Source organism: Ranitomeya variabilis, chromosome 2, assembly GCF_051348905.1.
Source record: "Ranitomeya variabilis isolate aRanVar5 chromosome 2, aRanVar5.hap1, whole genome shotgun sequence".
In the NCBI taxonomy this organism is placed as follows: domain Eukaryota; kingdom Metazoa; phylum Chordata; class Amphibia; order Anura; family Dendrobatidae; genus Ranitomeya; species Ranitomeya variabilis.
The window spans coordinates 460,610,113-460,627,797 of NC_135233.1; the positions used below are offsets into that span (position 1 = coordinate 460,610,113).

Consider the following 17,685-nt stretch of genomic DNA (forward strand, 5'->3'; position numbering starts at 1 on the left):
AGGCGCGCTGGTCGTTGTTTTTCTCTCGGTTTAATTTTGTGGTGTCATACCTGCCGGGTTCTAAGAATGTTAAGGCGGATGCCCTTTCTAGGAGTTTTGAGCCTGACTCCCCTGGTAATTCTGAGCCCACAGGTATCCTTAAGGATGGAGTGATATTGTCTGCCGTTTCTCCAGACCTGCGGCGGGCCTTGCAGGAGTTTCAGGCGGATAGACCTGATCGTTGCCCACCTGGTAGACTGTTTGTTCCTGATGATTGGACCAGTAGAGTCATCTCTGAGGTTCATTCTTCTGCATTGGCAGGTCATCCTGGAATCTTTGGTACCAGGGATTTGGTGGCAAGGTCCTTCTGGTGGCCTTCCCTGTCACGAGATGTGCGAGGCTTTGTGCAGTCTTGTGACGTTTGTGCTCGGGCCAAGCCTTGTTGTTCTCGGGCTAGTGGATTGTTGTTGCCCTTGCCTATCCCGAAGAGACCTTGGACGCACATCTCGATGGATTTTATTTCAGATCTGCCTGTTTCTCAGAAGATGTCTGTCATCTGGGTGGTGTGTGACTGTTTCTCTAAGATGGTCCATCTGGTTCCCTTGCCTAAGTTGCCTTCTTCTTCCGAGTTGGTTCCTCTGTTTTTTCAAAATGTTGTTCGTTTGCATGGTATTCCGGAGAATATCGTTTCTGACAGAGGGACCCAATTCGTGTCTAGATTTTGGCGGGCATTCTGTGCTAGGATGGGCATAGATTTGTCTTTTTCGTCTGCTTTCCATCCTCAGACTAATGGCCAGACCGAGCGGACTAATCAGACCTTGGAGACATATTTGAGGTGTTTTGTGTCTGCGGATCAGGATGATTGGGTTGCTTTTTTGCCTTTGGCGGAGTTCGCCCTCAATAATCGGGCCAGCTCTGCCACCTTGGTGTCCCCGTTTTTCTGTAATTCGGGGTTTCATCCTCGATTTTCCTCCGGTCAAGTGGAATCTTCGGATTGTCCTGGAGTGGATGCTGTGGTGGAGAGGTTGCATCAGATTTGGGGGCAGGTGGTGGACAATTTGAAGTTGTCCCAGGAGAAGACTCAGCTTTTTGCCAACCGCCGTCGTCGTGTTGGTCCTCGGCTTTGTGTTGGGGACTTGGTGTGGTTGTCTTCTCGTTTTATCCCTATGAGGGTTTCTTCTCCTAAGTTTAAGCCTCGGTTCATCGGCCCGTACAAGATATTGGAGATTCTTAACCCTGTGTCCTTCCGTTTGGACCTCCCTGCATCCTTTTCTATTCATAATGTTTTTCATCGGTCATTATTGCGCAGGTATGAGGTACCGGTTGTGCCTTCCGTTGAGCCTCCTGCTCCAGTGTTGGTTGAGGGTGAGTTGGAGTACGTTGTGGAAAAGATCTTAGACTCTCGTGTTTCCAGACGGAAACTCCAGTATCTGGTTAAGTGGAAGGGATACGGTCAGGAGGATAATTCTTGGGTCACTGCCTCTGATGTTCATGCCTCCGATCTTGTCCGTGCCTTTCATAGGGCTCATCCTGATCGCCCTGGTGGTTCTGGTGAGGGTTCGGTGCCCCCTCCTTGAGGGGGGGGTACTGTTGTGAAGTTGGATTCTGGGCTCCCCCGGTGGCTACTGGTGGAATTGAACTTGTGTGCATCATCCCCTCTGTTCACCTGCTCCCATCAGGATGTGGGAGTCGCTATATAACCTTGCTCCTCTGTCAGTTTCATGCCGGTCAACATTGTAATCAGAAGCCTTCTGTGCATGTTCCTGCTACCAGACAACTCTCAGCTAAGTTGGACTTTTGTCCTTGTTTTGTTTTTGCATTTTGTTCCAGTTCACAGCTGCTGTTTCGTTACTGTGTCTGGAAAGCTCTTTGTGATCGGAAATTGCCACTCTGGTGTTATGAGTTAATGCTAGAGTCTTAAAGGAATTTCTGGATGGTGTTTTGATAGGGTTTTCAGCTGACCATGAAAGTGCTCTTTCTGTCTTCCTGCTATCTAGTAAGCGGACCTCGATTTTGCTAAACCTATTTTCATACTACGTTTGTCATTTCATCTAAAATCACCGCCAATATATGTGGGGGCCTCTGTCTGCCTTTTGGGGAAATTTCTCTAGAGGTGAGCCAGGACTGTATTTTTCCTCTGCCAGGATTAGTTAGTTCTCCGGCTGGCGCTGGGCATATAGGGATAAAACGTAGGCATGCTACCCGGCCACTTCTAGTTGTGCGGCAGGTTTAGTTCATGGTCAGAATAGTTTCCATCTTCCAAGAGCTAGTTCTCATATATGCTGGGCTATGTTCTCTCGCCATTGAGAATCATGACACCTAACTTTAGCTCCAACCCTAGCCCCAACCCTAGCTCTAACCCTAACCGTAGCCCTAACCGTGGCCCTAACCGTAACCCTAGCCCCAATGGGAAAATGGAAATAAATACATTTTTTTAATTTTATTATTTTTCCCTAACTAAGGGGGTGATGAAGGGGGGTTTGATTTACTTTTATAGCATTTTTTATAGCGGATTTTTATGATTGGAAGCTGTCACACACTAAAAGACGCTTTTTATAGCAAAAAAGTTTTTGCGTCTCCACATTTTGAGACCTATAATTTTTCCATATTTTGGTCCATAGAGTCATATGAGGTCTTGTTTTTTGCGGGACGAGTTGACGTTTTTATTGGTATCATTTTCAGACACGTGACAGTTTTTGATCACTTTTTATTCCGATTTTTGTGAGGCAGAATGACAAAAAAAACAGCTATTCATAAATTTCTTTTGGGGGAGGCGTTTATACCGTTCCACGTTTGGTAAAATTGATAAAGCAGTTTTATTCTTCGGGTCAGTACGATTACAGCGATACCTCATTTATATAATTTTTTTATGTTTTGGCGCTTTTATACGATAAAAACTATTTTATAGAATAAATAATTATTTTGGCATGGCTTTATTCTGAGGACTATAACTTTTTTATTTTTTCTTTGATGACGCTGTATGGCGGCTCGTTTCTTGCGGGACAAGATGACGTTTTCAGCGGTACAATGGTTATTTATATCCGTCTTTTTGATCGCGTGTCATTCCACTTTTTGTTCGGCGGTATGATAATAAAGCGTTGTTTTTTGCCTCGTTTTTTTTTTTCTTACGGTGTTCACTGAAGGGGGTTAACTAGTGATCCAGTTCTATAGGTGGGGTCGTTACGGACGCGGCAATACTAAATATGTGTACTTTTATTGTTTTTTTTTTATTATTTAGATAAAGAAATTGCATTTATGGGAATAATATATATATTTTTTTTCTTTATTTAGGAATTTATTTATTTATTTATTTATTTTTTACACATGTGGAATATTTTTTTTTTTTTACTTTTTTACTTTGTCCCAGGGGGGGACATCACAGATCGCTGATCTGACAGTTTGCACAGCACTCTGTCAGATCACCGATCTGACTTACAGCACTGCAGGCTTACCAAGCGCCTGCTCTTGGATCCGGGCACCTGCAGCGAGGAGGAGCTAAGAGACCCTCGCAGCAACGCGATCACATCGCGTTGCTCCGGGGGTCTCAGGGAAGCACGCAGGGAGCCCCCTCCCTGCGCGATGCTTCCCTGTACCGCCGGAACACTGCGATCATGTTTGATCGCGGTGTGCCGGGGGTTAATGTGCCGGGGGCGGTCCGTGACCGCTCCTGGCACATAGTGCCTGATGTCAGCTGCGATAATCAGCTGACAACCGGTCGCGCTCCCCCCGTGAGCGCCGCCGATCGCGCTGGAAGTACTATCCCGTCGGTGGTCATACGGGCCCACCCTCCCTCGACGGGATAGTACGTCCAATATCAGAAAGGGGTTAAGGCCCATCATATTAAACCCAATTTTTATTTATTTTCAATTGAAAAAAAAAAAATTGTGAATTTAAACTACCAGTATATAGGATAGTCCATTCAGTGTTTTGTGTCTCTGATAGTCCGAGCTTTTCTTAAATCCAATGAGAAAAAATGAAAAGAAAAGGAGCGCACTTACCCCAGTGGAGTTCAACATCACTTTATTAGGACATTCTTAAAAATCAGAGGCAGGGAGGGATACTGTCAGATGCGGACAACGGCCGTTTCGTGCTCTACGGCACTTCAACGGGTCCCGTTGAAGTGCCGTAGAGCACGAAACGGCCGTTGTCCGCATCTGACAGTATCCCTCCCTGCCTCTGATTTTTAAGAATGTCCTAATAAAGTGATGTTGAACTCCACTGGGGTAAGTGCGCTCCTTTTCTTTTCAATTTTTCTCATTGGACTCTGAACTGTTGTTCTGGATGCGGCACCCCCATTAAGTTAAACAGTGGAGGAGACGCAAAGCCAGCGCAGCCTGTAGATGTTACAGCGGGAAATATCAATCATTTTTGGATTTACCAAGATCAACAGTGCGGATGTGAATTTTTCTCTTCTGGTGGACTTTTCTTAAATCCACTGTCTCTGGGAAACAAAGCCTTGATATTCTTATTTTTAATAGAGTTAGGATAGCAAAACTAAAAGGATGCAAAGTCCTTAACTTTAGCAAATAAACTTTTTACTTTTTTAAATGGCACGTCCTGTAAAAAAAAAAAACGCTATTAATCCGTAGATATGGGGTTAATTTGCAGGTTAACAGCAATGTAAAACAGCACGGCCACCGCACTGAAAGCCTCACTGATAGGAGGAAATGAACTTTAGTGCAGCCTCCAGCTTTCACTCAAAGCGGAGCGGTTGGAACGGTTTCAGTCACCGATCAGTACATAGTGAGTGGCAGCTGTAACCAAGCCCCGGGACTGACTGACAGTCTACTCTGTACTGATGTAATGCAAAACCGTCTGTCAGTCAGTGCTAGCGTGTGATTACAGCCACGGCTTACTGTATACTGAGCGGTTTTTGAAACCGCACCTCTTTGACTGAAAGATGGTGGCTGCTGGGAGGAATAAAGTTAATTTCCTCCTGGCAGCAGAGCTTTCAGAACAGCATCCGGGCAGATTTACAATGCTATTAAAGGGGTTGTCCACTACTAGGACAACCCCTTCTTAAAACAAATGTTAGGCCCCGATAAAATAATAAAGCCTTTACTCACTTCCTTGTCGGCATCGTTCTCGCGGTGTTGGCACTCGCTTTCCCTGAGGATGTGATGCGGTGTTGTGACACGTGGCTCCGGTGCCCAATCAGCACTGGCGTCAGTATCTCCGCCTTCAGACAAACTGAACATGTAGAGTAAGTCCGGGCTGCAGCTGATCCCCAGCTTCCTCTTCATTTTCAGTTTGTCCGGAGGTGGAGACAGTGACGCCAGCGCTGATTGGGTGCCAGCATCACATCTCACAACACTGCATCACTGACCTGGGGACAGCGAGTGCCGACACCGCAGGAACGGCGAAGACATGGAAGGAGAGAATAGGCTTTATTATTTTATTGGGGACGAACATTTGATTTAAGAAGGGGTTGTCCTAGTAGTGGACATCCCCTATAACCTGTAGATTAACCCCATATCTGTAGGCGAATAGTGTTTTTTTTTACATGGCAGGTTCCCTTTAAACAGAAAGTGTTTGCATTGGCAAGCCAGCATATGGAGGCATATAAATCGTTGCTTTAGGTTCATACTGATATGTGTTGCACCCAAAACCACAAGTATATAAGCAAAGGTGCAGATAGTAAGCAAAGAAACGTACAGTCAGTTCTGTGTTTATTAGCCTTTTTCTGTAGGATAAAATTGTGTTGCATGCATAGAGTAGTAAAGACTTTCTTTTCTTTTATATACATATTAACATCAGCATTCATACAAACATATTCACCCACATTTATAGTAAACATGTATTCACAAAGGGAAAGTGGAAATATTAAATTACAGAAGCTCTAGTCCAAGGTAAAAATGTGACTATTCATAATATACGTATAGCCAATATACCTCTGTTCTGGGGGACGAACTAAAAGGAATGAATTAAAGAAATAAATAAAAAGAATGAACATAACTTATTGGTCCAAAAATATGGAGCGGTGTAATAGGGTTCTTAGGCATTTTAAACATGGAATGAACATGGAATATATATAGATTACAGAGGAATGAACACTTATCCAATATTACCAGGTGTATATTATATTTCCTGTGCTTGTTAGGCGGGGATTAAACATTGAATAATAGGATAATGAACAGATATTCCATATAAACAGGTGTACACTAAACTTCCTGGGCTTGTTAGGTGGGGAATGAACAAGCAATGTATGTAGATTATATAGGATATTTGTTAAAGAAGTTGTCCACTACTATAACCTTTTTTTTTTTTTTTCATAAATCTTGCTATTATGTGCCACTGAAAACATCTACTGTGTTTATTTTAGCAATATTACCTTTTATCATGCTGTAGCAGCACATTTTAGTGCTGGATTCAGCTCTCATGGGGTTAATCGACAACTTCCTTTCTCCTGAGTCATTGTGCTCTAATACTACAAGTTCCATGATGCATTGCACTGCTACTAAGCCTGAACCTAGCACGCCCCCTCCAAAACACACCCCAACCCCTCCCTCCTCTCCCCCCTCTAGCTTCAAAAAGATTTGTGATGTCATTTCTGTCCAACCTCCTCTTTTACATTTGTCCAACCCACACTCCATTACAGATAGATAGAGGGAAAGATAGATAGATAGATAGATAGATAGATAGATAGATAGATAGATAGATAGATAGATAGATAGATAGATAGATAGTTAGTTAGATACATACAGATATATCTATGTCTATTTCCATAGGTATGTCCATATCCATGTTTCTAAACCCCTTCACCCCTGGAGCTTTTTTGTTTTCGTTTATCGCTCCCCTTCTTTCCAGAGCCATAATTTTTGCCATAATTTTTCCGTCAATATAGCCATGTGATCTTTTGCGGAACAAGTTCTACTTTTGAACGACACCATTGGTTTTACCATGTCGTGTAACAGAAAATGTGAAAAAAATTCAAAGTGCAATGAAATGGCAAAAAAAGTGCAATCCCACACTTGTTTTTTGCTTGGCTTTTTGGCTAGGTTCACTAAATGCTAAGGCTATGTGCACACATTGTGGATTTGATTGCAGATCCGCAGTGTTTTTTGCTGCACTGAATTGCATCAAATCCGCAGTGTAGTGCACAACCAATGTAAGTCTATGGGAGCCGCAGACTTGTGCACATGCTGCGGAAAAAGCCGCACCGAAACCGCACCAAGAACTGCATCAAAACCGCACCAAAAACTGTATCAAAACCGCACCAAAACTGCGAAACTGCACCAGGTTTTGATGCAGTTTTTGGTGCAGTTTTGATGCAGTTTTTGGTGCAGTTTTGATGCTTTTTTTGGTGCGGTTTATGCGCGGTTTTAATGCCGTTTTTGGAAATAAGTAAATAAACGGAAAATGTGCATGATTTGAATGGAAACATGCATGAAAAAACGGATTCCAAGGCCGGATTCATCATTTCACAGCTCAGTTTCATACTTTTTTTGCCGGATCCGTCGCTGTGCGTTTTTTCGCCGGACAGAAAAAACGTTCCTCTGTATGTGTTTTCCATCCGGCGGAAACAGCTTTTTTTGACGGATCCGGCAAAAAACGGATGAAACTCTATGAGAAAAAGACGGATCGTCGGAAAAAAATGGATCCGTTTTTTTTTTTTCAATACTCGCCGGATTGTGCCTCACGGCAAAAACCTGATGTGTGAAAGCAGCCAAATATATGGATAGATACATCTATGTATCTATAGATATATCTATAGATAAATATATCTATAGATAGATATATCCATAGATATATAATAGAAAGGCCGATGTTTCTATAAGGCTACTTTCACACTTGCGTTTTTCGCAATCCGTCTTTTTGGGAAAAAAACGGATCCTGCAAATGTGCTCGCAGGATGCGTTTTTTACCCATAGACGTGTATTGGTGAAGGATCGCGACGGATGGCCACACGTCGCGTCCATCGTGCAACGGATGCGTCGTGTTTTGGCGGACCGTTGGCACATCCGTCACGTCTGCCATTTTCTACCGCGCATGCGCGGCCAAAACTCCGCCCCCTCCTCCCTGGACTTCAGAATGGGCAGCGGATGCGTTGAAAAACTGCATCCGCTGCACACGACGTGCACAAATTTCACAACGTGCGTCGGTACGTCGGCCCAACGCATAGCGATGGACCCGTGCCGACGCAAGTGTGAAACAGGGCTTAATGAGCGTTTAATTTAATAAAAAACTGAAAAAAATGGCGTGGGCTCCCGCGCAATTTTCTGTGCCAGAGGGGGAAAGCCGACGGCTGAGGCCAATATTTGTAGCCTGCTATGAATATCAGCCCGCAGCTGTCTGCGTAGCCTTTACTGGCTATTAAAATAGAGGGACCCCCCAAAAAAATGACGTGGGGTCCCCCTATATTTTATAGCCAGAAAGGCTACGCAGACAGCTGCGGGCTGATATTCATAGCCTAGAGAGGGGCCATGGATATTGGTCCCCCCCCCCCCCCGGCTACAAATACCAGTCCGCAGCCACCCCAGAAATGGCGCATCTGTAAGTCTACGTTCACATTAGCGTTCGGCGCCGCATGCGTCATGCGCCCCTATATTTAACATGGGGGCGCATGGACATGCATTGTGCTGCGTTTTGCGACGCATGGGTTTTTTTGGCCGCAAGCGTTGGGCGCAGAGGACGCAGCAAGTTGCATTTTTTTTGCGTCCAACTTTCGGCCAAAAAGGACGCATGCGTCGTTTTAGCGTGCGTTTTGTTGCGTTTTTGTTTGCGTTGTGCGTTGCGTCTCCGACGCTGTGGCGCACAACGCAAATGTGAACGTAGCCTTAGATGCGCCAATTCCGGCACTGAGGCTGGTTTCACACTTGCGTTTTTGGACGCTGCGTTTTAGCGCTAAAAAACGCATGCGTTTTTAATGTTAAGTATAGGAAAAAAACGCATGCGTCGTCGGTTTTTCACATGCGTTTTGACGCGTTTTCGGCAACGCATGCGTTTTTGAACGCGCGCGTTTGCGTTAAAAACGCATGTGTTTTTATAGAAAAAAAACAGAAAAAACACTGAAAAACCACCCACCACCATCAGGGTGATAAAGGGATCCAAACCCTAACCCTACCCCTATAACCTCACCCCTAACCGTGTAATGAACATTTTATGACATAGTGCCACGATATTTAAGTGCCACGTATGTAAGTGCCACGTATGTAAGTGCCACGTATGTAAGTGCCACGTACGTAAGTGCCACGTATGTAAGTGCCACGTATATAAGTGCCACGTATATAAGTGCCACGTAAGTGCCACGTGCCACGTATGTAAGTGCCACGTATATAAGTGCCACGTAAGTGCCACGTGCCACGTATGTAAGTGCCACGTATGTAAGTGCCACGTATGTAAGTGCCACGTATGTAAGTGCCACGTATGTAAGTGCCACGTATGTAAGTGCCACGTGCCACGTATATAAGTGCCACGTATGTAAGTGCCACGTATGTAAGTGCCACGTATGTAAGTGCCACGTATGTAAGTGCCACGTATGTAAGTGCCATGTGCCACGTATTTAAGTGCCACGTATGTAAGTGCCACATATGTAAGTGCCACGTATGTAAGTGCCACGTGCCACGTATGTAAGTGCCACGTATGTAAGTGCCACGTATGTAAGTGCCACGTATGTAAGTGCCACGTGCCACGTATATAAGTGCCACGTATGTAAGTGCCACGTATGTAAGTGCCACGTATGTAAGTGCCACGTATGTAAGTGCCACGTATGTAAGTGCCACGTATGTAAGTACCACGTATGTAAGTGCCACGTGCCACGTATGTAAGTGCCATGTGCCACGTATTTAAGTGCCACGTATGTAAGTGCCACGTATGTAAGTGCCACGTGCCACGTATGTAAGTGTCACGTATACAAGTGCCACGTATGCAAGTGCCACGTATGCAAGTGCCACGTATGCAAGTGCCACATATGCAAGTGCCACGTATGCAAGTGCCACGTGCCACGTGCCACGTATATAAGTGCCACGTATGTAAGTGCCACGTGCCACGTATTTAAGGACAATGGCTCCTGCAGTGCATCACTGAGGTTACTATAGTTCACTGGTCTCACTTTATGGCAAAAAGCTGCGTGGGAACTTTCTCATACAGCATGCCATAAAGTGAGACTAGGGACTATTTTCTCACAGGGGCGTAGGAATACATTGTGGGAAATACATTGTGGAAGGATACCTTCCTCCCCTCATTGTGTTCTTGGAGCCCCTAGAGAGTGGTTGCATCACCTGATGCTCCTGCTCTCTACGGGAGATCGTCGTGGGACACTCGTTTTAATTGGATTTCTGCGGATCAGGGAGTATAGTGTTTGTTTATTATTTTAATATTTTTTACAGATGACAATGGCTTCGGGGATCAAAGTGACAAGTGATGGTGAGTATGTACTCTATGTTATATGTACTGTATGTATGTTGTATGTATGTACTGTATGTGGCATGTCACATGAAGTCACATGTTGCATGTTGTCGCATGCTGCATGTCGTCGCATGGCGCATGTTGTCGCATGACGCATGTTGTCGCATGCTGCATGTCGTCGCATGTCATCACATGCTGCATGTCGTCGCATGCTGCATGTCGTCGCATGCTGCATGTCGTCGCATGGCGCATGTCGTCGCATGGTGCATGTTGTCGCATGCTGCACGTCGGCGCATGTCGTCGCATGCTGCATGTCGTCGCATGGCGCATGTTGTCGCATGCTGCATGTCGTCACATGTCATCACATGCTGCATGTCGTCGCATGCTGCATGTCGTCGCATGTCATCGCATGCTGCATGTCGTCGCATGCTGCATGTCGTCGCATGGCGCATGTCGTCGCATGGCGCACGTCGTCGCATGGCGCACGTTGTCGCATGGCGCACGTTGTCGCATGGCGCATGTTGTCGCATGGCGCATGTTGTCGCATGGCGCATGTTGTCGCATGCTGCATGTTGTCGCATGCTGCATGTTGTCGCATGGCGCATGTTGTCGCATGCTGCACGTCGTCGCATGGCGCATGTTGGCGCATGTTGTCGCATGGCGCATGTTGTCGCATGGCGCATGTTGTCGCATGGTGCATGTTGTCGCATGGTGCATGTTGTCACATGGTGCATGTCGCATGCTGCACGTCGTCGCATGTTCTGTATGTGTGTATGTACTGTATATGTGGGGTTTTTTTTTACATTCAACACATTAGCCGGATGATGGGACTACTACTGTCCCATCATTGGCTAATGTGTCAATCACTGTCACTGTAGCAGGTAGAGCCCGATGGGACTTGTAGTCCCATCGGACGATGCCTGCACAGAGAGACTGGGGCTCTGCATGCCGGTATGTGCGGGCGGCGCCGGTACGTGCGGACCGTGGCTCTGCGTGCCAGCATGTGATGGCCGGCGCCGCCCGCACATACCGGCACCGGCACGCAGAGCCCCGCACATCACATCGTGTATTCCCTGCCTAGCCCCGCCCCCAGCAAGTCCCGCCCGCCCCTAGCACAGCCCCGCAGGCAGCCCACAGTCCCGCCCACAGCCCAGTCACTCTTGAGTGACTGCTGACTGTGCGGCTGGGACACGCCTGCTGCTGACGTCACGTCAATTTCCAGAGCCTGGAAATTGACGTGACGTCGGTGGAAATAAGCGGCGGCTGCAGCCTGGGGGTCACGTGACCCGGACTCAGCCGCAGCTATAGCGCCGCTCACAGGCGAAAACGGCAACGGAAGGTAATCACACAATTCATCAGGGGCCCCGGGGGGATACATTGGGGGGTTAATTGAAAGTAGTGGACAACCCCTTTAATTCTCCTACTATCTATATACATTCCAGTTTCATTCCCCACCTAACAAGCACAGGGAATATAGTAAACAACTGTATATACGGAATTTCTGTTCATTCTCCTATTAACAGGCGTATATTATATTTCCTGTGCTTGTTAGGTGGGGAATGAACATGGAATATATGTAGATAATAGGAAAATGAATATTCCATATAAAACAGGTGAATATTATATTCCTTGTGCTTTTCTCCATGCTTTTTAGTACGTCCCCTGTTCTGGTACATTTCTTTCATCATCATCATAAAATTGCTACTATGGTTTATGACTTTTCTACAGACACAAAAAGACACCTGTCAATCTAGCCGAGCAGCACTGGTAGAGGACTCTAGGGCCAATCTTCGGAGTCACCTCATTTCCACATAGGTTTTCTCTGAAACATAACAGAATTATAAAATCCCTACATATTTGTAATCAGTCACAAGGTTTCAAAAGACAACGTACACATGTAAGGTAAATGATTACAATAATATGAGAATAATATAATAATATATGCATAGAGTACATTCCTATTACTGCCACCACGTGTGTACCATGGACATATAGGCATATCGGCAGAATTATAAACAAAAAACTGAAAAAAAAAACAAAAAAAAACCCACAACAGTTTAACCCCTTAGTGACGGAGCCAAATTTTTGAAATCTGACCAGTTTCACGCTATGTGGTAATAACTCTGGAACGCTTCAACAAATCCCAGTGATTTTGAGACTGTTTTTTTCGTGACACATTATACTTTATGATAATTATAAATTTAGGTTTATATTTTTTATAAAAAACAAAACAAAACACAAAACATCAGAAATTTGCAAAAAACTTAAAACAAATTAGCAATTTTCACACTTTGAATGATTATCCCTTTAATCCAGATATTCACACCACAGCAAACCATTAATAAATAACATTTCCCTCATGTCGGCTTTACATCAGCGCCATTTGTAAAATGTTCTATAATTTTGTTAACATTTTAGGAGGTTTAAAAATGTAGTAGCAATTTTTCATTTTTTCAAGGAAATTTGCAACATTTTTTTTTTTTTTTTTTTAGGGACCTATCCATGTTTGAAGTGCCTTTAGGGGTCCTATATATTGGGAAACCCCCCCAAAGTGATACCATTTTAAAAACAGCACCCCCTGACATATTGAAAACTGCAGTCAGGTCGTTTATTAACCCTTCAGGTGATTTACAGGAATTAATGCAAAGTGGCATGATAGGAATGAAAATGTGTATGTTTACCACCTAAATGCCGCTAACTTCTGAACAGGTTACAACAGCTGTCAGACTCTAAGGCCGCTATTTGGTCATGAATTGCCATGACAAACATCAGAACCACACAAACCTGATCTAAGGGCACCAATTGGGTTAAAGAGGAAGCCCACACACTCTGTTAACCATTTATATGCTGTAGTCACTATTGACAGCAGCATCTAAGGGGTTAAACAGATATGGACGGTGATAACACTGATCGTGGCTGATGCAGAAAGTTGTCAGCTATGGTGTACAGCCGACAGCTGCTGGATTGTCAACTGTATGGGGAGGCTATTCTCTTGTACCTCAGGTCAGTTAAAAGACGTATTGGCGGTCATTAAGGGGTTAAAACCTAAAATGTGAAAAAAAGTATACTTTAATTTATTAGCTACAATGATAAAAGGTGAGGAAGAGTTGAAAATAAATGCTCAGAGGAACAAAAGGGGACGTATTATACTGGGGATAAACAGATGCTGAAACAAAAGGAGCAAAAAATATGGCAATTAAAATTTGAAAAAAGCATACGACAATAGTGAGTACTATGCTGCTGATATTGCATGGTACAGTACCTGGTGGAAGATGGAGGGGAGAGGGGTCCAAGTCAGTCCCAGTGATGTGTCTGCCTTCGTCAGGGGTCAGACACCAAAACGCGTGTCGGGGTGGACGCATCCCTGGGACTGACATGGACCCCTCTCCCCTCCATCTTCCACCGGGTACTATACCGTGCAATATTGTGGCAGTATATTTATACTTCACTTGATGGGCAGGCTTTACTAACTAGCTGGCACCGGTTTATGTGGTCACCAGCACATTAATACGTATATGCACTAATAGTATATGTATATACATTAATAGTATATGCACTTGCACTTTACTATTATTTATATTGCCTTTCTGGCCACACATTTTATCTGCCTTTTTATGCGGGTCCATTCCTTACATTTTTTACACATTTATACATTATTCATATGTATGAGCAGCATAGTATTCACTATTGTCGTATGCATTTTTCAAATTTTAATTATATTTTTTGCTGCTTTTGTTTCAATATCTAATCGTCCCCTTTTGTTCCTCTGAGCATTTGTTTCCACCTCTAACTCATCTTTTATCATTGCATCTAATAATTAAATAAAGTATACTTTTTCAAATTTTGGGCTTTAAACTCGTTTTTTTTTCAGTTTTTTGTTAATCTTCGTAATCAGATAGTCAACCTGTGATTAATATTACTCGTAGTTAAAGCAGCATCAATCACTTGACAGGCTCCCTTAAAGCATGTATGAAGAAAGGCTTTTAAAAGTGCAGCTTAGGGTTCTGTCATGTCATGCGATCCCTGTGGCCAGTCAGCGCTGGCTTCACTCTGCCTGCCTTCGGACAAGTCACATAAATCTGGAGGAAGTCAGAGCTGCTGATCTCTCACTTCCTCCAAATGTATGTGATAAGTCCAAAAAAGTAGGAGAGGGAAGCCAGCGCTGATTGGCCACAGGGATTGTATGACATAATGTCAAGCAGTCCTCGGGAGAGTCAGTACCGACGCTGCTGGAATGTTGCCGACACACAAGGTAAGAATAGGTGTTATTATTTTACAAGGGGGAAACAGAGATTGAGAAGGCGTTGTCCAAGTAATGGATAATGCATTTAATTCTTTTTTTTTTTTTCATTCCACTTTTCTAAATATTGTAGTGAGAAATTATCCATCTGGAATACATAAACTATATATTACAAATGATACAAACGCTGAAAGGAATAATCATGAAGATGATGTCAACGCTGTGTCCATTCCTTCTAGGTCATCAGCTGTGGAAGTTGTGTGCCTAACGCTCTCCCCAGAGAAGTCATTGATTCTGGTGATAATTTTGTGAGGATGGAAGAGGTGCACCAGAACGGAGCAAGGGTGGCAGGGTCTGTTCATACGCCGGGTATATTTACTATACATATGCTTGGTCAAATCTTCAATTTGCACTGGAAGCTCGCTTTACTATTACGACACAACTATACTAGATAATCTAACAAAAATCAATAAATGAGCTACGAAAATGTCTACATAAGCAGTAACATAAATTATACCTAGGCTTCATTCAGACATCTGATTTTCACGTAAGAGTGCTATGCGTGTTTTTCACAGATAGCACTCGTACCTGTGATAGCCTATGGGGTTATTCACATGTCTGTTTTTCTCCTCGGGTCGAGTGGTTCATGGAAAAGATCATAGACATCTCCGATTTTCATCCGAAAGTCAGCAATGCAAGGCAATGGGTGCTTGAAAAATAATCGGACTGCACTCGGATGACACCTTTGGTCAAAATAAAACGGTTCAATTTTCTCAAGAAAAAAAACTGGATGCCTGAATGAAGCCCGAGTCACAGCATTTGGGAAATAATAATTTCCATGGGACTTTTAAGCATTAGTGCAATTTGATTTATTTTTTTTTCAAGTAACTTCTATATTGGTAACCTTATTGGTAACTCTGGACCGTCGAGGAATGCATTCCAAATCAAATCGGCTTTCATAGATAGTGGGGCATATCTGCCAGTGATTGTTTCTGTAAATGCCTAAATAGGTGTACACATCAGGCTTGTAGGTCAGTAAACATTTCACCCCGGAACTCCGAATGACGGCATCTGTTTGCATGATACTTTCTTCATCGGTGAAGTCTTGAGTATACACACATATCACATGCTTACTTTCAGGATGGTGAGGACTCACTTTAGCAACATTAAGCCGACCTTCTACTACGGCAGTAGCTAATCCACGCCAGGCGTGGTCAACTTTAAATCCAGTATCTAAATGCATCAGCCATTTTCCAGATGTTACTCCGTAATTAAGTGCCAACTCTCGAACAAGTTCATAATTAACTGTGCGTCCTGTACTTTGGAGCTTTTCCCATGTATCCTGAAGGTTCTTGCCACCTTCAACCTGTGGACAGTAGCCTGGGCCATAAACAGCAATCCATCCTACTGGACCAGATCCTTCTTCAGAATCTCCAAAACGAGGGACCCTGGAAGGACGATAAGTTTCTAACTACTCATGAAATTCCGCTCGTGGAGTTTTGCGGGCATCAAAGATTATCCAAGGATCCATATCAGCAGCCATGGACTCCGCAGCATGGTCTTCTGCTACTTTTGATACTCGCTCGCCCTCCTCACAATTTAACATGTTTGCACAACTGCAAGGATAAAGATATATATATAAAAAAAAAATTAATATGACTATATTCATAAAAGCTAATCATGCAAGAATACTAACAATCCTTTGTTTTTCTTCTTGAGACTTCATATCCTTTAAAATGCTCCTACAAAAAACCAGGATCAAAAATTTCATTATGTAGGAGTAAATCAGAAGGAGCAGATACAAAGCAGGTGCTGGCTGTGTTATACTGCCAGCACACAAAAATAGCTGCTGTGATAGACATAGTAACATACATAGTTAGCAATGTCGAAAAAAGACATTTGTCCATCCAGTTCAGCCTATATTCCATCAGACGCACGTTTCAACCACAACAGAGTAACCTCTTATATAAGAGGTCAATCAAGACAGCAGTCAATCAAGACAGCAGAATCTAGAATATTAGGAAGAGAAGTATGTTTGTGTTCAATGTGAATTACCCCCACCCTGCTATTGTGACAATAGGTTGTTCTAGCGGCCATGGGACTACTAAAGCCCCGGGGGTCTGCCACGTTACTACTACTCCTATGAATCCCCGCAAGTTCAAGTCCCCTAAAGGAACTAATAAAAATGTTAAAACAAATTTCAAAGTTTACACAAACACATTTTCTCGACGCCTATGCAACCGAAACCGGTGAGTGCCGGGTCCTGCTGGTGAGGCCTAGCAACAAATGGAACGAGGGAAATGAGGTCGGCACTTCCATCCGGTAATGTTAACACCTCCTTTTGCCCATTCCAATGTAAAAGACTTTTTTTTTTTTTTTTTTTTAAACAAGAAAACATCAGCAAACTCCGCAAGACAAAAAAAAGTGACTTCAATACACCCCTATATCTCTGGAAAAGAAAAAGAAAAAATAAAACTATGTCATGTTCCGCTCTTAGTCCCTTTATCGTAAAATAAAGGGGTTAACATGTAAAAAGTGGTGAAAGGTGCTCTAAAAGGCTACGTTCCCAAGTTGAGCATTTGGCAGGTTCCAGGTGTTGCAGATTTACTGCAACTATTAGGTAAATTAGATCTGTATTTTTTTCGTACCATTTTTATCGTGTTTTTGACACCGCATTTTTTTGGCTCGTTAGGCTTCTTTCACACTTCCGTCTACCAAATCTGCACAGGATCCGTCAAGACGTTGAAATGACGGATCCTGTGCAGATTGTGGAAAACGTGTGCACTGGGCCCGTCTTTCTGACGGACCTGTCGAGGCTATGTGCACCTGTTGTGTATGCGTCTTTGCAGTGGTTTTTCCCTGCGAAAACGCATACACAACACAAACCAGGTTAAAAAAAAAATCAAAAATCCCAGTATTCTCACCTACCGGCGTTCCCGCGCAGTGTCATCGATGCTCCCGGCAGCTAGCGTTCCTAGTAATACATTGCGACTTCTCGCGAAATTTCGCAATGTATTACTAGGAACGCTAGCTCCCGGGAGCATTGGTGCGCGGGACGCCTGTAGGTGAGAATACTGCGATTTTTTTTTTTATTATTATTTTTCACATTATATCTTGTT

The 17,685-nt window shown here is 43.8% G+C and overlaps 2 protein-coding genes across 2 annotated transcripts in view; one reads left to right on the plus strand and one right to left on the minus strand.

Moving 5' to 3' along the window:
• Window positions 1-14,132: 14,132 nt before the first annotated feature.
• LOC143806678 (putative transcription factor p65 homolog) overlaps window positions 14,133-17,685 on the plus strand; it is a 93,007-nt gene continuing 89,454 nt past the window's right edge. The window contains exon 1 of the mRNA XM_077287474.1: window positions 14,133-14,578. Within this exon, the coding sequence (XP_077143589.1) occupies window positions 14,518-14,578 (61 nt within the window). The 5' untranslated portion in view covers window positions 14,133-14,517. The remainder of the gene's footprint in view (window positions 14,579-17,685) is intronic.
• On the minus strand, window positions 14,565-16,182 carry LOC143806676 (UPF0696 protein C11orf68 homolog). The gene is given in 1 exon segment (XM_077287472.1): window positions 14,565-16,182. A coding segment is annotated over 1 exon segment (726 nt). The 5' UTR covers window positions 16,173-16,182; the 3' UTR covers window positions 14,565-15,446.